The sequence below is a fragment of the Platalea leucorodia genome (assembly GCF_965183815.1).
Source record: "Platalea leucorodia genome assembly, chromosome: 6".
Classification (NCBI taxonomy): domain Eukaryota; kingdom Metazoa; phylum Chordata; class Aves; order Pelecaniformes; family Threskiornithidae; genus Platalea; species Platalea leucorodia.
In genome coordinates this window covers 66,345,099-66,365,628 of record NC_138828.1, presented here as the reverse complement: position 1 = coordinate 66,365,628, position 20,530 = coordinate 66,345,099, and the positions used below count along the sequence as shown (strand labels likewise).

General features: G+C 37.5%; 1 protein-coding gene across 1 annotated transcript; it reads left to right on the top strand.

The window, feature by feature from the left end:
• The first annotated feature begins 123 nt into the window (after positions 1 to 123).
• ANAPC4 (anaphase promoting complex subunit 4) lies at positions 124 to 20,233 on the top strand. The gene is made up of 28 exons (XM_082316378.1): positions 124 to 296; positions 967 to 1,072; positions 2,162 to 2,294; positions 3,556 to 3,630; positions 3,772 to 3,798; positions 3,900 to 3,944; positions 5,671 to 5,755; positions 6,149 to 6,259; positions 6,836 to 6,919; positions 7,173 to 7,259; positions 7,970 to 8,034; positions 8,127 to 8,169; positions 8,280 to 8,356; positions 8,799 to 8,899; positions 8,979 to 9,030; positions 9,337 to 9,392; positions 10,609 to 10,655; positions 11,576 to 11,632; positions 11,795 to 11,851; positions 12,396 to 12,489; positions 14,212 to 14,309; positions 14,822 to 14,883; positions 14,967 to 15,005; positions 15,093 to 15,194; positions 16,332 to 16,409; positions 17,189 to 17,359; positions 18,562 to 18,685; positions 19,070 to 20,233. The coding sequence occupies exons 1-28, from the start codon at positions 189 to 191 to the stop codon at positions 19,283 to 19,285; spliced, it is 2,400 nt and encodes a 799-aa protein (XP_082172504.1). The 5' UTR covers positions 124 to 188; the 3' UTR covers positions 19,286 to 20,233.
• The last annotated feature ends 297 nt before the right edge of the window (positions 20,234 to 20,530 follow it).

Below are 20,530 nucleotides of genomic sequence, written 5' to 3'. Positions count from 1 at the left end.
CCGCCGCCGCCGCCGCGCTCCCCTCACGGCCCAGTCCGCGCCGCGGCGGGAAGCGCCGCCTCCGGAAGCCGGCAGCGGAGGGCGGGAGGCCGGCGGCGTTGTGGGGTCAGGGGGCGCCCGGCGAAAGGGAAGGGGCCCCGGCAGCGGCTTGGAGCACGGCCGGCGCCCGGCCGGAGCGCCCCGCCGCCATGCCCGCCTTCCGGCAAGTGGGGGAGAAGCAGCTGCCCCAGGAGGTCGTCTTCATGGCCTGGTCCCCCAAGAGGGACCTCATCGCCCTGGCCAACAGAGCGGGGGAGGTGAGCGCGGGGCTCCCCGGGCGGGGGAGCCCGGGGCCGCGCCGGAGGCCGCGTCCGTGGGCTGGCAGGAGGGCCGGGGGGCTGCCGCTAGCAGGAAAGCGCTGCCGGCTCCGTGCGGTCGCTGAGGTGCCTTTGCTGTTACCTGCGCCACAGTGCTTGTAAGCTGAGCCAAGCTCTTAGGAATAGAAAAATTTTTATCAAGCTTCTCAATACTTATTGCTCTTTCTCTTTTTACTTTCTAATTTCCAAACAAATTTGCTGATGATAGTGCCTGCATCAGTGGGATTTTAAAGCACAGGAAATTTCCTCTTTAAATTAAGTCTATTTTCAGGTATTTTTTTTCCTGGAACTGCTGTATGTGATCATGCATGAAGACAGACTGTTGTGCTTCAGGCCGTGGTTGCTGGGGAAGCGTGGGTAACCCCTGCTGGTTACAGGCTTCTAGGCTTGTACAAGGCACAGCTCATTTCTCTGTGTTGCTGTATAGTAAACACTGTACTGTCCTCTAAAATGACGTAGGAGTCAGTCATCTACTAGAGGAGCAGGTGATATTTAAGATGTAGTAGTTATTAAAGAATGGTAAAAAAAGTGCGTCTTGAACTGATTTACAAACTGGTATTAATGGCAGAGTGTGGTTTATTTCTGTGTCTTCAATGTATTTGCTTTGTAGGTTTTACTTCATCGGCTTGCAAACTTTCAGCGAGTGTGGAGTTTGCCTCCAAATGAAAATACAGGAAAAGAAGTGACTGCTCTTGCTTGGAGACCAGATGGCAAAAGTAATGTCAAGTATATGAGGTGATATGGTGCAATAAAAATCTCACTGGAAATCAGTGAAAGTTGTGGTGATGATACCTCTTATCTGTGAAGGAAATTTTCAAGTAAACTGTGTTTGAAGAAAAGGGTGGCTTAATTTTATATAGGTTTATTCAAAGTAATACAGTTACACTGTTGAAATCAATTGCAAGAAAGTTTTGCAAGGTGGATTTATGTCCAAAATACTGCTTTTCAAGATATAGCAAAAATTCTAGTTGCTAACTAAGCAGAATATTTTTATATGAATGACAAAATTTATTGTGCAAGTGGAGAGAGAGGCTGTCTGATCAGGGTTGACTGAAGAGCTTAGCTTGTTTAGCATAGACTGAACTTCAGAGGCTAAAATTGCTCTAATAATACGCCAGAGAAGAAAAAGAAGCCTTTTCTTTATCAACAGAAATAATGTTGAAATTGGTAGCTTAATAAACCTAAGCTAGACGTTAGTTAATTTTTTGACCCGTTAGAGGCTGAAGAATGGGAACAATCTTCTTCCATGACATAGGTAAAAAATACCAGTATAGTTTTATGGTGGAGTCAGAGGAGTTTAATGAAACTTCTTTTTAAGCTGGTTGCCTGTGATTACAAGGAAGTAAGCATGGAAACCTTTGCCTGCCATATGCTTTTATGGATTAATAAAGTTAAGAAGAAGGTGACACAAAAGTTGTTCAGCAAGTCTTAAATTGTATTTTGTTGTAATAAAACCCAAACCTTCCTGGTGGACAGTCTTTGTATATAATTTTGGCCTCAAATTTGCAAAAACTGAAACCTCTGCTTTATCAGAACTGTTGTTAGAATTGTTAAAAGGGTGTTCAGTTCAACATGTAGATAAATAGTTGCGGGATCATGCCAGTGACTTAAATTTATCACCTATATTTATCACCTAAATTTTAATGAGTAGGTTTCAAATGAGAATTTGGAAGGACTGTAAATAGACGAAGAGAAAATTCTGCCCAGTAGTTGGCTTTGAAGCCACATTATTTTCTAATTCAGTATAAAGTAACTACGAAGTTTTGCATGTTGATTGTTCATACATTTTACTCATCTTTCTCTAGTTTTGGCTTTTGGTCTTACTGATACCAAGCGGATTATCCTGTGTGATGTAGAAAAACCTGAAAGCTTGCACTCCTTCTCCGTGGACTCATCTATTACTTACATGCATTGGATGGAAGTAACTGAGGAAAGCAGGTGAGTCCGAAAAACTCTAGAAGTAAATTATGGGCTATGTAGTGCCACTTCACTAATAATTTATACTTAGTATGTTACAAGCAGTCATATAAAATAATATTATGTAGCTATGGCTTTTGTAACCACTTGGCTAAAATTTTCCTCTTGGTTAGAATAGACACTTTTCATACGCTTATTTTTAGTGCTGATATCTTAGTCTTGTGGTTCTTTGGGTTATACACAAAAATTTCAGCATGATCTTGAGCGCCCACCTCTTAAGAGCTGCTTAGTCTAATGTTAGCTTGTACAGCCTGTCTTCTGATCCAGTTTACTTCAATACCAAATTAATTTATTAAAGTAATTATAATAATATTACTACGTTCATCTATTTTGTTAGTCACAATTAGTATTATATTTAAATTTTTCTTTTCAAGATCGTTAGTTTGGTGCTCGCATCTTTCACGATGTGCCTTTGGTGTTACATTCAGCCCCAGTGGCAGCTCTGTTGTGGGTGTACTTGCTTCAGGAAGTCACATTGCCCCTGGTGACCCTGAGCTCTGTGGCATTAGACAATTCTCAGCAACACTTGTGAGCTGGAGGACATTGTGGTCCCTATTTCTGTGGTCTTACAAAAACCTCTGATGTGCACCTTATTGCAGTGCAAGATAATAATTAAGGAAAACATTTATTTAAAAAAGGGAGGTGGTATAAGCCTGACTTGGGGATTTCCCCCTCACCTCCAGAAAACACCAATCTTAAAATAGCAAGAAAATAGCTACATCTTAAATCACTCTAGCATTCTCTCGATGGAGATAGACTTATCTCCTTATTGGGAATCTCATCCTTCTGACATGTCTGAGGTGTGGTATTAAGTATTGCACTTTAGTCTTCCTCTCACTGCAATGTGTCTTTAGAGTGAAGCTTCTTTGAGGTGTAGGTAGGTTGTACTGCAGGGTTGTACAGGGTTTAAACAGAAAGTCTCAGTCAGTAACTGCATTACAGATGATGAGGGTTGTGGTGGCAAGCTATGGAGCCAGCAGAGACAAACTTTATATTCTCTTTTGGTGGAAGTAAAAAAAAAAAAGTTTATCAGACTTCTTTTATTAGTTTGATCATTTGATAAATTATTAAAAGCCCCATAAGGGATTACCCTCTGATACTTGTAACTCTTTAATATACATGACGTATTGAGTATATGCTGTAACTTCGAAGTTAGAAAGAAAGCCTCTTTCCCCTCATTTTTACAGCTTGGGTGGTAAAGACAGTCTTACTTGTTTTTCAGTGTTCTTACTTCCTTTTACAATGCTGAGGATGAATCAAATCTCCTTTTGCCTAAATTACCGGCGCTACCAAAAAAGTAAGCATTATACTAGTAAGCTTTAAAAGATACAATTTGTCATCTGATGTCATTGTTTTGGTTATTCACCTTTAATGCTCTACAGATGCTTTGGATTAGATGTCTGCTCATTGTTATTGAGAATAATTATTTTGTTTTCAGTTACAGTACCACTGCAAAAATTTTCAGGTAAGAAATTTTCATCTTATCTCTCTATTTTTTTGTTTTATTTTGTTTTCTGGTGTTGAGACAGCCTACATAAACCCCAATCATGTGTTTTGTCTTTTCAGTGAAGAAAAGTCAGATGAGATTATGAAGCTTCTGGGTGATGTAAGGTAAATTCCATATGTGGGTTGTTGTGGTGGGGTTTTTTTTGTTGGTGGTGTTTTTTTTGAAGCTATAAAATAATGGATAAGTGGGTTTACTTTTAAGTTGTTCATAATCTGTTTTTAAGGGTCTTGGAGAAATTATATGGAATGTCTTTTTTTATCATGTACAAAGATAAAGTTCAAAGAATATATTAAAAAGAAATTCCATCAGCTTACACCTTTTCTCCTCAATTTAGAGGGATTATAAGGCACTTTATCAGCAACTGCTGTTGGTTCCTTATCTTCTTTTCCTTAGAAGAAAATTTCTTGGGGTGCATTTGAAGGCCATGTTGTATGTATTACTTAAGCTGGTCTTGGAGACATTTGTGAATGCCTGTTATCGACAGGGAATTTCTGTGGGTTTGCATGAGTGTGACAAAGCTAAACTTAAAATTAGCTCTGAAATGAGCTGTATTAGCATTACTTTAAAATAAAGTAAATGTCTCTTATTAGGAAACACATGAGGAGCAGCTGGTGGAAGTGTAGTTTAGCAGGCTGAGACTGGCTTTGTGGAATGCTTGTAGTGCATCTTTGAGGAGGGCGCTTAACCTCTGTGCCTTGTTTTTCCATTTGCTTTCTTTCACTGTTCCTTACAGTCCCACAACCGAGAATCATCCTCCTTATTTCAAAATTTGCATCTCTGTCTATCGCCAGTTATTCCTTTTTAAGACTTGATATCTCTTCTTACAGTAGGACTTCCTTGCTAGAAAGAGAGACGTTGCAGCTGTTGGTGGTGTAGGAGCCTTCCAGATTCTGTGCTCCTTCATCCATTCGATTAATCAAAGCAAAATTTTTTCAGATATTGTTTTGTTAAGTTCTGTCTTGGTTTTGACAGAAACATTCTCCTTTAACATATATTTAGGTGTGTAACAGGCAGAAGTTGCAGTTAATTTTCTTGTATTTATAAGGGGACGTGCAAAACATTCTCATTTTTTATGTTGGAGAGCATTACTGCTCACTGTAATGTAAGCAAATATCTGTAGTTGAAGATGTATGGATGTACGACGACCATAGACAACCTCCTTGTCCAAAGTTTAACATTTTAAATATGGACAAAAAGGGAGAGGTCATAGAGAAGCTTTTTCCCAAGTCATTGTAGCAAGTTGGTTTTAATGAGTGAGCATAACACAAATCTGTCTTTGAGCTAGGTTCTGTTTCTGATGCTGTCTGCTTGTGGCTGTTCTTTGCTGCTGCATCAATTTCAAATGTTTATTGCCTTTGAGGTTTTGCTGAGGAGTGCCCCTGAGTGACTGTGACAAACTTACTCTGCATGTAGTTAGTATAAACTCAGGGGAATACAAAAGTAGCTTTGCAAGAATGCTTTGCAGCCTTTATTGGTAGGTGGGCTGTTGCTAGAAACTGTTACTTTTTTCTTCTAGAAGGTATAAAGTTAGTGAAGAAGGACTTCTGTGCCTAAATTGTGTTATTTTTTCCCTATTCTCTCAGTTAATTTAGTAATTGATACTCTTTCTGTAAATGTTAGAGGCAGGTCTTATCAGCGAAATCCAAGCTAATAATTGTTTTGTTTTTAAATTTCTTGAATCGTACAGAGTAGTACAGTGTTTCTTTTTATTCAGTGATTCTTTAGAGGATCTTTAGTAAAGGGATGGAATTTAAGTATTAACAATTACATTTGTATACATTAGAATTTGTTTCAGTATGCTCATCAACACGTGTTCTTCTATTTTTATAGGCTTAATGCTCTTGTCCTTGGCGGCAGCTCAGGATTTATTGAGATTTATGCTTATGGAATGTTCAAGATTGCTACAGTAACTGGGGTACGTTCTGTTCCTTTCCATGTTTTTTCTTCATAATATGCCAAGCTACAGCTGAATTGAATGAAAAAAACACATACACATGTTTACACTTAAGTGAAACTGGGTTGTTGAAGTTTAAAGAAAGGAATAGTTGTTTCTCTCGTTTGGGTTGTGTGGTTATTGTTGGAAAGGCATTCTATCTGTTGATTTTAACCTCTTGTTTCAAATGAAAAATAGTTCAACACTAATCCACAGTAAAAAGAGTGCTTTTGTTCCTGAACAGTAACTGAAAATTCCACTTTGTTTTTACATGTCGTTGAACACAGCCTTCTTTGTGTGTGAACATGTTAGACCAGTAAATACATCTGAGCGGAAATGCAGTATTTCATTAACTTTTAAACTGGAATCCTTCAGGTGGCAGGTTCTTGTCGTGGACTATGTTTGTCTAGTGATTTGAAATCACTATCAGTTATTACAGAGATACAAGACTCTTCAGACAGTGAAGCAGAGATAACATATTTTCAGGCAAGTAAAATAATTTTAAAATATGTTCTTTAAAAATAAAACTGCTCTTTAAATTACTTTCTGGTAGCTTTATTGCTTTCCTATTAGTTGCAGAAAAAACACAACTACTATTTCCAGCCTGTCTGAAATACACCTTGATTTAGCTTTTGGATTTGTCACGTTAACAACCAGTGTCACTGATGAGACTGACGGTGATGATCTGAAGCATTCTTTATTATATTACTTTAAATACAACATTCATTTACTCAGTTACAGTTGTTCAGATTTTCTTCATTCTGCACACAAAGGCATAGGAGCAATGCTGTTGATTATCCAGTCTATCCAGAACAGTCATTCTTAAAACTATAATTGTTAGAACTCCAAAATGAGGAACTTCATCTGGAGTTTTTATAGATGTATTAAAAATATTTATTGCCCCTTTGAATTAAATGCATTTCCCTCTTAAAATCAACTTTAAGGAAATGAGAAATGTCAGTTTTTCTGTGGGTCCTCCCCATCTGTCTTTTCGTTTCTGTAATCTAAAATTTCTTAAAAGAAAAATCATCTGTTAACTGTTGCTTGTTTCATTTGTTATAGCTGGACACTAGTCTATTATCAAGTTACTTACCTGAGGTAACTCGAATGGCACGGAAGTTTACTCACATTTCAACTCTGTTACAGGTACAGTTGTGTTACGACATCTTTTTGATATCACAGTTCTTGCAGGCTTCGATATTCTTAATGCAAGTAAAATAAATGTTTTCTAGGAGGAAGCTTAAGTTGGTTTTAAGTAAACTTAGAGCTCTAACTTGGAATTTGGTAATAAATTTTATATAATATCTACAGCATATCTTCCCTTTATATTGTAACATCCAGTTCTTGCATGTGTTTTGAAGGGGAGGAAAAGGGAATAATGCTAATATCTGTATTACAGTATATAAAGTTGTCATTGACGTGCATGTGTGAAGCGTGGGAAGAAATATTGATGCAGATGGACTCACGGCTAACAAAGTTTGTGCAGGTACTGTAGTATTAACCATTCTTTTGGAAAAACATTTTTTGCAGTAGTTCCGTTGTTCATGTTAACATACTGCGTATCTTAATGTTGAAGTATAATGCCTCCAGATAACAATCTCTAAGTTCAGAGGCAACCTGGAACCTATTGTGTGTCAAGTGCTCTGACACTGAAGATATATGAGTACCATCGAGCACGATTGTATTGTGATACTTCTTTATTTTATTTATTCTAAGTTATTCAAAAGTGATAGTTTTCAGCTTGCACAACTATTGATCAGTTGCTTTCTATTTAAGGTTGTGCTCTTTGTACTTCAGTCATTGATAAACTGAATACTGTAAATGTTCAGTAACAGCGCACCAGCACTTACAGTTTAGTTGAATGGAGCAGGTATGACAGCCATGATTAAGATGCTCTTGGATTTGCTTAAATTTTGTGGTCATTGACCATGGCTAGAAGTTAATCGAAGCAAAAAAATGTATTTGTTTTTTTTAAATAGATTCTTGGTGATGGCAAACTGCTTAGACTTGTTACTGGGTAATACAATTAAAAATAACTTAAAATACTAGAAGATTTCCCATGATCAGTAGTCTGATTTCAGCATTCAAGGATATGGGTGGGTTTTACGATATACTCTAATTGAAGTGTTTGTGAGATTATTTGGTAGCCTGGGTTTAATCTCTTTACCAATCTATTTCAATCGTTTTGACTGACAGGAAAAGAATACAACCACTTCTGTTCAGGATGAGTTTATGCAGCTGTTGTTATGGGGCAAAGCAAGGTAGTTACTGTTGTTTTATCTGAGCATGCATTTGCATTTGATACTGAAATACAAAATGAATGCATATTTGGTTCTCTCCCCTACCCCTTTAGTCTGGAACTTCAGGCATTACTAATGAACCAACTGACTGTAAAGGTATGTTAATATTTTTTAATGCATTAAAATAATCTATTTCAGTATCTTTTAATCACTGTTCTGTTAAGTTAACAGAACGTTATTATATGTTTGTATTTGTTTTTTAACAGGGTTTAAAAAAACTCGGTCAGTCCATAGAGTCTTCCTATTCCAGTATACAAAAGTTGGTCATAAGTCATTTGCAGAGGTAAGTCACAGAATGTCCAATGAATTATAGATAAAATGGCATATTATATGCTTTGCTAAAAGGCAATATACTGTATTGGTGGTTCTTTGTATGTAGGTGTGCTGGTGTGGAAACCGTGGTCATGGCAAAATGTACTAATTTACTTTTGGGTAATGGAGAGCTATTGAAGTATTTTGAACAATCTCCATGACACATCACCTCTATATCACTGCCTAGTGTGTTTATAGGATATATGCAAAATATTCACACCGACTTTGTGTGGGGGCTAAAATCATTAGGACAATATTTGCTTTTCTGTGAAGTGATACTTTAACTCATATGCCAGACCATCTAATAAAGCTCTCCACTTTGCACATTAAATGATAAAAATGTAGCATGCAGTGAAGCAGTGAATTTCTGAAGGGTCACTAAAAGATTATACTTCTTTGCTCTGCCTTTCTAGTGGCTCTGAGGCGCTGTTATACCACTTGAGTGAATTGAAAGGAATGGCTTTATGGAAACAAAAATATGAGTCTCTGGGATTAGATGCATCTGGAATTGAAGGTACAGTAGTGTGTGTGCTACTTACCCACTCTGATTTCATTTTTGAAAGCTTAATAATAATGGTTAGCTCTTTTTGCAGAGGCTATTACTGCTGTTGGCTCTTTCATCCTGAAAGCAAATGAGCTGCTTCAGTAAGTATGAAGTCTGGAGAATTTAAAAACCATGCCTATTGAGTCTTGTATCTCAGGGGAAGCGTGTGGCTGGGTATAGAGGAAGTTGGGAGAGCAAGGCTCCTCTGTTGGTGGTGAGCTTTTATCTTGTCTCACTGCATCTCATGGATTTGTACCCCAAGAATAGTCTTACTTGGAAGGTTGCATTGGCCATTTTTAAAAAAATTGATAGTGCTGGCAGGCCTTTCTGTAGTAAAGACGGGACTTAAGCCTGGAGCAGCTGGTGACATTTAGATTTAGTAATTTCTTTTCTTGTTTCTTGCTCAGAGTTATCGACAGTAGTATGAAAAACTTCAAAGCATTTTTTCGATGGCTGTATGTTGGTAAGCTTGATGACATAGTAAGCATCCAGTATCTGTTTTGTATTGTAAGCATTGAAATGTCGGCAAGTAATTAAGCCAGTTTTAGTTATAACCATCTATTTATTTCTATCATAGAAACTTTATGGACATCTAAAAGGTTACAGTTGATAAGGCAAGAATAATTATAATATTAAACACACAGATCATAAATTTGATAGTTCTCAATTAAACTTAGTGTGTGTACCGTGGGTATTGTATGTACTTACCCTGTAATGTTACTCCAAACTGTTGTCTGCTTCATGAGCAATTTGCTGGTCTTAAGTTGGAGAAATTAAAGGACTTTATTTCATTTATACCAAATTTGAAGTATAGTCTCACTCTCCTTTACTCTGTCACTCGCTATTTTCTCCCATGGAGACCTAGTTAGCTGTAAGGTTATGCACAGATGTAAACAGCCTCTGAAAGTCCGGATGGACTTAATAGCCACCTCCAATTGTAGCTGGGTAGCTGCAGGGAAAATGTTAGAAGGAAGTGCAGAACGCTATATTTTAGCCTGCTTGTTTTTATAAAGTGGTTATGAATAGGTTTATAATTTTTAATTGATCTTTTTAGAACTACTTTACAAAAAACTAAGCAGTCTTACCGGATACTGTAAAAGCACCAGAAATGCGGTGTTAGCACTCACTAGCAGGAATATAATAATTTTAATTTTAAAAATTGCATAATGCAGAACTATCAGAGTTCTCTGTCATAACATTAAAACTTTAATTATTTAAATGTTCACTATGTTTGCTTGTGTTGAAACTAAACAGAGAACTGTTTATCTAAGTCTCACTGATTTAAAATTACTTCTGTGCAATTCTTTTAAAACACATTATTCTGGGCATGACAGCATTCATGTATTTTATATATATCTATTTTACTACTCTTAGGATATACCTGAATAAATTCTTATGAAGCCTTTTTATAATAATCTTATTTCAGTCTTGTAGAGGGTACAATGCAGTTGGAAAAGACAAAAGAGAAAAATTCTTCAAGATTTGTATTTTTAGCTAGTGGGGCAAATAAGGCTTAATTTCAGTCTCGATTCATAATTCTTCATTCCAGACTCTCTTGCTTCTGGCAGATTAATCTTTCCTATTTTATCAGCAGTGTCTTATTACATAGCCATGGAAAATTAAGAATGTTAGGAAAACATATTAATATTAATGCAGTAAGAATATAATTTTTCCCTCAGCCATGTTGAGGATGTCAGAAGATCATGTGCTTCCAGAGCTGAACAAGGTAGTAGTAACATTTTCTAATAAATGGTGGTATACTCTGTTGTGGTATACTCTGCTTGACTTAGAGGGCAAGATTAAAGGTTTATTTTTGTTGCAAAACTTCAAGGATAGTGTCTGTGTCGTTTCTTTGAGAAAGTTGATGCCTGCAGATTTACACTAATATGCTGTCTCGCCTGAATTGCTTTTTCTGTTTTCTTTGTTAATACTACTCTTTTTAGTATACTATATGTGAATGCGAGACCTCTGTGTATAGCAGCTCTTTATATGCCCTAAATGACTAGGTTAACCAGAATGGAACTTTAACATCTTTACCAATGCCCTGGTAGAGGAGATGGAATATACCTGCATCAGATTTGCAGACACCATCACACTGGGTGAACCAGTTAATATGCTTGAGGGCAGAGGTGCCTTCCAGAGGGAAATAGTTAGGCTGGGATGGACAGATGGGGACCTCCTGAAATTCAGCAAGGACAAACGCAAGGTTCTGTCCTGGGGAAGAGTAATCCCCTGCAATTGCACAGCAAGGCTCCAACTAGCTGGGGAGCAGCTCTGCTGAGACGGACTTGTGGATGCAAGCTGGGCATGAGCCAGCAGTGTGCCCTGGCAGCAAAGGCGGCCAAGAGGAACCAGGGCTGTACTAACAGGGGCACAGCCAGGAGGTCAAGGGAAGTAGTTACCCCCTTATTTAGCACTCATCAGATCACATCTAGCATACTTTCTCCAGTTTGGGGCCCTCCTATACAAGACAGACATGAATAAACTAGAGTGAGTTCAGTGGAGGGCTCCCAGATGGGTTGGAGGCTGGAGCATTTGCCCTGTGAGGATAAGCTGAGGGAACAGCACTTGTTCAGCTTACAGAACGCATGCTCACTGAAATGGATTTCTTATCCTTTGCTTTTCTCACTGTGTCTTTTCTTTTAGATGACTCAAAAAGATATCACATTTGTTGCTGATTTTCTTACTGAACACTTCAATGAAGTAAGTTGTATTGGTTTGCCAAGTATAGCATCTGACTGTAATTTTGCTGCCAAGAATTGAATCTGAAAAATACTATAATAAAATAATAGAATCATCTTTTTGTACACTACTTCTCATTAACTTTGGGTTTAAATAATGGTTTTGTTTGCATTATTTTTTCAGGCACCAGAACTTTACAATCGTAAAGGAAAATACTTCAATGTGGAGAGAGTTGGCCAGGTAAAGAACTAGGGAGTAAATGGGAAAAGAATAAATGAGAAAATCCATAGATGGAGAAGCTTTTAAAGCTGTGCTCGCTTTTGTTCGCTGTCCCTTTTGCTTTGTGTTGCACATTCCAGTAATGGTAAAGGAGAGTATTTTAATTATTTTTAATTACTATTAGGAAAAGGAGTGTTTAAAAACATAGATTTACTTTACACATGCTGTATTTTTAGGAAAAAGATGAAACTTGTTCGCAGCCAGCAATAGTAATGTAAAACTGAAATGTGTTTGTTGTCTTTATGCCATTAATCACTGGATTTCAAAACATGTGCTCAAACGTGATTTAAAAATCACTTTCTTATGGAAATATCACTATATGAACTTAGACAATAGTTGATTTTTCTTATTGTTTCAAGAAGGGGTAGAATATTTAGTTTCAAGAGTAGGGCATGTTAAATTAAGACAAAGTGTTTAACAGACTCGTGAGGGGCAATGTTGGAGGTGAATTTTAATGTCCCTTATTCTTAAAATGCAATCTTACAAATGTCTGTTTCTTTTCTAGTACTTGAAAGATGAAGATGATGACCTTGTATCACCACCTAATACAGAGGGAAACCAGTGGTTTAACTTTCTTAAAAATAGTACTCATCTTAAAGGTAATGTGTGCTTCAGTAAAAAGTAAATCAAAGATATATGTAGAATGTAACAAATGTAGAAGAGTAAACTTTTTTCATGCTTATGAGCTATTTCTATAGTGTTAGTCACGGGTCTCCATCTGAGTGGAATAAAATAAATGGGCCTTGTTATTTTACAGTTTTTATGTAGCTGCTTACCACCAGTCAATTACCATTTTCTGGGTATTAGGAGTTTCCTACCTTTTATGTACCGATTTCAGAAATGTTGGCTTGGAAGGAATCCCAGGAGATGTCTATTTCAGGAGATCTTAATTCCAGTTCAAGGAAGTAATAATTATGCTTAGGTCATACCTGGGGGAAGTGTCCTAACTTGTTCTCTTTGACTGGAGTCTAAGACTATTTTGTTAATTAGTGGTGAAAAAGAAGTAAGAGACTATAACAAGCTGATGGTGAAAATGATTCTTTTTTAACTTTAGAAACCATAGACTGTAAAACTTCTACAGCATAAGCTGTCTTGTAATAGAATTTGCTATAGCTGCCTTTTTCTGCCTATTTAATTCAGTAAAAAGGGGGGAAGTAGTAGCATTTTTGTTTGGCAAAGTAGTATTTAGAAAATGTATTTTTAAACATACTTTGAAAATATGTTACATACTTCAAATGTGTAGACTACGTGACTGGTCATGTCTGTTACTACCCAAGATTTCGTGATTGATTGTAGAGATGGTTTGTAAGTGTTTGTTTGTAAGTTAAGTAAGTAATTTGGCAAGTTTTGAGATGTTTGTCTTGCTCTCAGAACTGTAAGGTTTATAGGACAAATAATGCTTCTGTCATTGATGCTTTCTACCCTTCTTTGGTGGTTTATATTGCTTTGTTGGTTGACATAATTGTTATCATTTTTCCAGCTAAACATTGGAAAAGAAACAGGTTATGTACTTAAAACAAGTAGTGAGATTTTTCTCAAAAGCGAAATGTCTTCTTACAAAGTATTTCATTTCATAAGAATGAATTGGTCCTATTGAAGCCAAATCATAGCTACTATAAAAATTATGGAAATTGTTTTGCTTAAACAAGATACTTTATGACAACTGTGTTTCTAGTTCTTGGGTAAAAGCAATTCTGTCTTTTTGCAGTTTTGAATGAACTTTGAAGAAAAGCTGAAGGGGCAGGCCGGCATCCATTTCTCATTCATTTACCTTGTTTCATATTGTAATGCACTTAGTTACTAGAGTTAGAATTTATGATCTGGGAATAATTGAGGTGGTCACCTAATCCAACCAAAGCAGGGCTAATTTTGAAGCTAGGCTGGGTTGCTCAAGGCTTTGTGCAGTTGAGTCCTCTATGCCTGCAAGGATAGAGTCCCCACAGCCTCTCTGGGCACCCTGCTCCAGTGACTGGTTAGTCCTTGTGAAAACTTTTTTCTTTATATCTGATTGGAATTTCCCTTGCTGGAGGTTATGACTGTTACGTCTTCTCCTCTCACTGTGTGGAGTTTTGAAAATGATGTCTTCTCTGACTCCTCCTTTAGGCAGCTGAAGAGAGCAACAGGTTCCTCCTTGTTACCCCTCACTTCTCTAGGCTGAATGAACTCGGCCCCCTCAACTTCTCGTAAAGCACGTGCTCTGGCCCTGTGACCATCTTATTGACCCTCCACTGGACTCATTCCGATTTGTTGCTATAATAACAGTGTAGTATGTCTATAAAGACATACAAGCATTTTTTAAATGAACTTTTATCTGTTTACAGAAAGTCCACTTTTGTTTCCCTACTATCCTGAGAAATCACTGCATTTTGTCAAAAGGCAAATGGAAGGCATCATTGATCAGTGTTTACAGAAGCCAGCGGTAAGTTCAATTTATATAAATGATAACTTTTTTAGGGGTAGCAGTCAACTAAAGATAGTAGTCACGCCTTAGTAAGGCCTGAAGTTTTAATCTTTGCTTTCAAGTGCCTACAACTTAGGTGGTAGCATGTAGCCCAGCTTCACCACTGCCGGGATGTCTCAAGCCTTTGGCTAGGGCGAGTATAATGGGGGATTTTTTGTTTCATGTCTTCTATGCCCACATTATTGGGATCTACTTTTAACATTAATTAGCTTGGTGTATCCGCTATGTACTAGATAACTCTGTTAGTTGGCAATACAATAGTCTATATATTATGAAGAAACATGAAACAAGTGTGTCAAGTGACAGTAGTGTTTGCATTAGGGATGCTTATTCCGGCGTAAATATTGGTGGATTTTTCTTTCAGATGTATTCAGGTGGTCTTGTTTGTTTGGGGTTTTTTTGTCTTAAAAAGGTGTATAATTATGAATAACTGCCTGCATTTTTTGGCCTATTTTCATTATATCTGTTAGGATGTAATTGGAAAGTCAGTGCATCAAGCAGTCTGCATGCCTCTCTACAAAACTTCGCAAAGGTATTTCATTACACTATTTCTAAAGCTGAGTTGCACAAAATTACAGTAGCATTTTATAAACTGGTTTGTTTTTTCCTTTTCAGTGAAGATTCCACACCTCAATTGTTTAAACTACCATTTCTGTAAGTATGCTGCTATTCCTTGTTCTGTGTAATTTACCAATTATTAAAACTTGACCTAAATTTTCATTTCCTCCCCTTGCATTACAGGTGGAATGACAAAACATCCAATATACATTATGTTCTCTTCACCATATTAGAAAATTCTATTTCTAAAATATACATTTTGAGGAGACATACTGATACTTCCAGGTAAGCCAAAAAGGGGGAAAAAAAGTGGTTTGTGAGCTTTTGCACATGTGTCCAGAGACAATTACAGTTTGAATCTTTTTGTAAAAAGAAGGAATGAGCAGCATGAATACAGTCTTTCTTGGATACTAGAGAAAATGAGGAGGACATTAGGAAATGCAGTAGGAAACTGCAGAAGGAGTTTGTGTTGTGTTAGACTCAGAAAATCTAATCATAAGACCCAAGATGGTTTTAGGCTTAGGAAAAAGAATCAGTCTCCCTTAGTTTTGCTTCTCACAGAATTACTTGCTTGTGCAAACTTGTGAAAAATTACAGGGTATCATGCTTTCAGTGTTGCTTCGTCTTACTGTAAATATTATTCTTTGATTAACCCCTTGCAACCTGTAATTGAATGCTCTAAGGAAAAATGGGAGGTGGACTCATAGGTATAACAAATAAAATACATCTCTTTGCGGTGTAGTTTTGTGTACCTTCAGGAGTTTCTGTGTCCAAGATGCAGTTTGTCACTGCCTAGTTGTGCTTATACAACGGTTCAGGATGCATTCTGTCAGTGGGATCACTGAAATGACCTGCCTTTAGAAAACAACAAAAACTCCTCCTCTCTCTAAAATACTGAATTTTACAATCTGTGTCATTTAATTTGAGGAGATAATGAACTGTGATAGGGGTGGGAATTTTTAAAGCAGTTTGACTGCTGAAGAAAACACACGGTGAAACTATCTTTTGTGTTTCCAGTTGAGAGCTGCCGATGACAAAATTACAGCCTTGTGGCATAGTTTCTATCCTGTTTCCTCCCTCATTGGTGTCTGAAACAGTCTAAAGTAGTTTTCTGTAGATTTGAGTAACAAGTAACTTAACAGACCTGAGACTAGGACAACTGAGCCAAGAGTTCAGCAAAGGACTGTATCCCACAAGCCAGATGCACTTCCCCACTTGAGTCCATTAGCCACATTTTGCTGAGGGGCAGAAGAAATCAAAAGGTTCCCATCCACCAGTTACATCATTTTGGCATGTAGCTGTGTATTGCGCTAAGCTCAGACAGGCTTACACCAACTCTTACCACAGTTGTCATTAGAGATTTTGGATTCTCTATGAATGAAAAGAAATTAGTCACTGAGATGATGAACACTGTTCTTCTAGGTCTGTCAGTAATGGAATTCTTGCAGTAGATTTTGGAAACTTCTTGAATAACAGTATAAATGAGAGCTCAGACTCCAGGTCAGTATATTTGATTTTTCTTCCAGAATTGCAGTTTGCGAAATTGAAGACCATGTTTTCTACTGTTTATTTTTACATTAAGTTAACTTATTGGGCATTATGGTTTGGCATTTATCCTGCAAGTTACTACTTCAGACGCTGGACCAGCTTGTAGTCCCGGGGTGAGTCAGGCTGTAAGAAATGGCACAAGTACATGAAGCTGCAGGATTGCGGGAGTCTTACTTTGCACTTCATCTCAAGGTCAAGTAAATCTTAGTTTTCTAGTTGAAAACTAGAGCTTTAGCACGTGCAAGAAACAAAGCTAGCTGGAAACAGCTCTTACTTATATCTGTGATGTTCTTAAAGTAAGATGGAGTGAGACTTGATGTGCCTGAATGAAGGCATCTTAGAAGGCATGGCAGACTAAGCTCATCCTTTTCATGTGGAAAGGCCAGATGTGATTGCCCTCAGTACCTTCAGTTGTGTTTCTAAATTTTCTTTGCTGTTTTTGTTACTTCTTACATTTCACCTGAAATGGGAAAAAATAAGATTGCTAGTAAGTTTGGTTGGTTTTTTTTTTTTGTCTTTCAGAATAATTTTTCCTGCATGATACAGGAGTCTGCCATGATTATGGCTGTCTTTCAGTGTCTTAGCTGCATGACTGACCTTTTTTATCATTTACAGTAAAGCTCACTGTTAACTACTGACTACTTTTTAATGTGAATGCTGTGCAGCTTAAAAGTATTTTAGCTCTGTATTCACTTTTATTCCTTGAAGCTTTCTAAACTGTTTTCCTATAGATGCTACAGTTGTTTAGATGCACACTTCTATGATGATGAAACTGTAACTGTAGTTCTGAAGGAGAGTGTGGAACAAGAGGAGAAGGAGAGAGTCTTGGCTCAGCTGCCTTTATCTTCAGTATACACAGATGAGGACCAAGAAGGGGAATTCATCTGGGATTCTACTAAAAGGTACTGAAAAACTTTCAGCAAGTCTGAAAATGCAGAACTGAAAAGCGGATTAAGCAAATATTCCAATTGCGTACGGTTACTCATACTTTGTGTGTGTATGTGTAAATATTTTCAAGATGAAAACTCTTTTTGTGCCAGGGAGAATGGGGTGTGGAGATGGAAGCTTCCTAAACAGTTTGTTTTGTGTTTTTTGGGGGGATTGGGCTGGGGTTGGTTTTGCTTTTTTGAGACTGAATACTACCTGTGTACATGGCTCTCGTGAAATGGGAGGACCAATTGGAGACATCCTGTAGAATCAGAAATCTTATTTTCTTCAGAGGATGCTAACTTTGCTGGTCAGAATACTTGAATTTGGGATGTTTTCAGCATATTTGATCATATACCTCTGCCTGGTAATAAAGATACACAGATATTTATTTGTCTTTCCCCTGGTACTCACACTTAAAACTATTGTGAGCTTAGGCTTGAAACATCAAAATTGGTGCCTCTCTCTGTGTTGGCATAGGGAAAGGAGAGCATCTGGGGGAAGTGAACACACACACAGAAAAGGCCAATGTAGTTCAAGCAGTGAATCCAGTCTTTTAGTTGTTGTGCCTCACTTGCTTTTTGTTTTTTCTCCCTATGCCTCTCTGGTGTATTGCTTAAGATACATTTGTACCTCAAAATAAAGAGCCATACTGAACTGTAAATTTTTTTTTTTTTTTATGCCACAAAGAAATGGCGTATTGAAGAATGAACAGAAAATATTAAAAGCAAGTTCAAACTAATGCTGGCCACTGTAATAGGCAGGGAGTTCCTTCATACAGTCCCTATGAGTGGGGCTGAACTGGGGTGATACATCTTTGACAGATCATGGAGGTCAAACTTCTGTGTAAGTGGAGGCATCGCCTCCAGGACTTTGTTCAGGAACTCCTCTTCTTGCAGAGGAGGGTTTTGGAGGAAGGCCATCCTCATCCTCCTGCTGTAGCTGTTGCTTACCTGCTGTAATCTTATCATCTCAGTTGAAACATGCTGTCTCCACAGTTGGATCCCCTGCTCTAGAATATCTGTAGCAGCATTATGATGGTTTCAAATGCTTATCTGCTTGTTGCATATGATACAATAAAACTTAGGCATAAAAAAGTGGCCTGACTGAGGTGTTTCTTAGTACTGGAATTGTTTCTTATGTACTAGCTTTGTGCTTTTCTTCTTGCTGTGTGTAGGCTGGATGAGCAAAGCGGTGAGATATCCACACGTACTGTCTTCTTGGAGAATCAGTGGAGAGTGCTGGAGAATATGAAAGCTCAGTATGTTTCTGTAAATGGCATTAGAAAAGTTTCCTGTGTGGTAAGTACAGTATCTGTGAATAAGCCTGTAAGCTATTAAAGAAAGCATACTATGACTGGGGAGAGTGATAACCTGCTTCTGCTAATTTAGTGAGATTTATCAAAACTTCCTTTTTTTAAATAGATTATTCTCTCATAATCTATTAAAAGTGTGTCAGGCTACAGTCATACCTCTCATAAGACAACATGGAAAAACTTTAACAGAAGTTAATAGATCTACTTGCTTTACTTTTCAGCTTGCAGAGCAAAAAAAAAGTGGCTAATTTCCCTGATACCTCCATTTCAAAGATAAAGGCTATTTTGAAAGCTATTGGCTAACATTTTAAATGGTATTGGTGCTTTTATTTATTTATTTATTAATGGAAACTTCTTAATGTCTGCATAGCTAAGTTCAAATCTCCGACATGTGAGGGTGTTTGAGATGGATGTAGAGGATGATGGGGAAGTAGAGGAAGAAGAGGAAGAAGAAACAACTCGGATCGCAGCTGGGGAACCTGATGAGCTAAACCAGTCAGCAGATAACCAGGACAATGTGTGTGGTGCACCTGCTGAAGAACTACCTGATGAAACTGAAGAACATGAATCAAGTCTGGATCCTTGACATAAGCTTTTATACTGGTAAAGGGACAAGACTGTAATCTAACTTCAGGCTGCTGAGATGATGTATCCTGTACCTACTCAAGCAGCTGCAGCAGGATGTTGTGTGTCAGAATTCTGTGTTGCTTCTCAGCTAAGGCTGTCTGTGTTCTAGAGTGCGTTTATTTGACCCTTTTTTGGCTGGCATGTGGTTTGGTATGAGCTAAGTTTCCTTGAAAGCTTTTCCATTTCCTTTTTTTTATAGGTGAGGAGAAAAAGAAATACCAACTGACATTTTTGTAGTTAACAGTATTCAGGACTGAACAGGTTGAGAAGATAAAATGAACTTGTATGTGAAAACAACAAAACTCAGGACCGAATTCTCTTCTTCTCAGACTTTGTGTTCTAGTAATGGATACAGAAGCTTCCTGTAGAGCCGTAATTTAAGAGTGTGTATGGCCAACAACAAGCTTGCAGATCAGCATAAGACAACATAGACAACAAAATTTAGCAATTGTTACTTAAATACATGCTTTTAAAAACTTTTGATAACATCTGTCTTCAGTAACACAGTATTTCAATCTGTGCAGTTCTTTAGTCCTCACTGCAACATTTTTGTGTATGTGTGTATGTTTTGTCAAATGTTTGCATGTCTCAGCCTGCCTAGTTTCTGTGAGATTGTTCCTGAAATTCTGTCTTCTCCCTCTGGTATTTTTGTAATGAAATGTTACAACAGAGAGTATATATTTTTTTTTATTCTGATGTGGTATTGTATGTCGTGCATAGGCTTCAGCATAATCGTGTTCCTTGCTGATTTATATATTGCTGTAGGAATGGCGTAGTGCTAAGCAGTAAAAGCTAGAAACAGTGTTTAGAAATCAAAAATGTTTTCTTCTTCCCTACTAGCTGTAAGAGCCTTAGCTGACTTAAAACTCAGCTCTTTGAATGAATTCCTTCAGAACAGTGAGTGTACCTTGTATTTGTGAAGACGACCAGGTCTTATGCCTGTGCTCTATCCTGTACTTCAAAAATAAATAAATCTTCTGAAATTGCTATTTGGCATTGCAAAAATCAAACACTAGACTTATCCTCTTTCTCTTGTTTTGAAATATGCCATTTTTAAGTAACTCTTTTAAAGTGGACTTTTGAAGTTTTTGGACTGTTTGGGGGACACCGTTGTAAACAAGGCTGTTCAGTTTTGAGAGAGACTTCTTATTTTTCCCCTTCCTTACCAACCTCTGTGAAAGCTGCTTGTGTTCAGCGTTCTCAT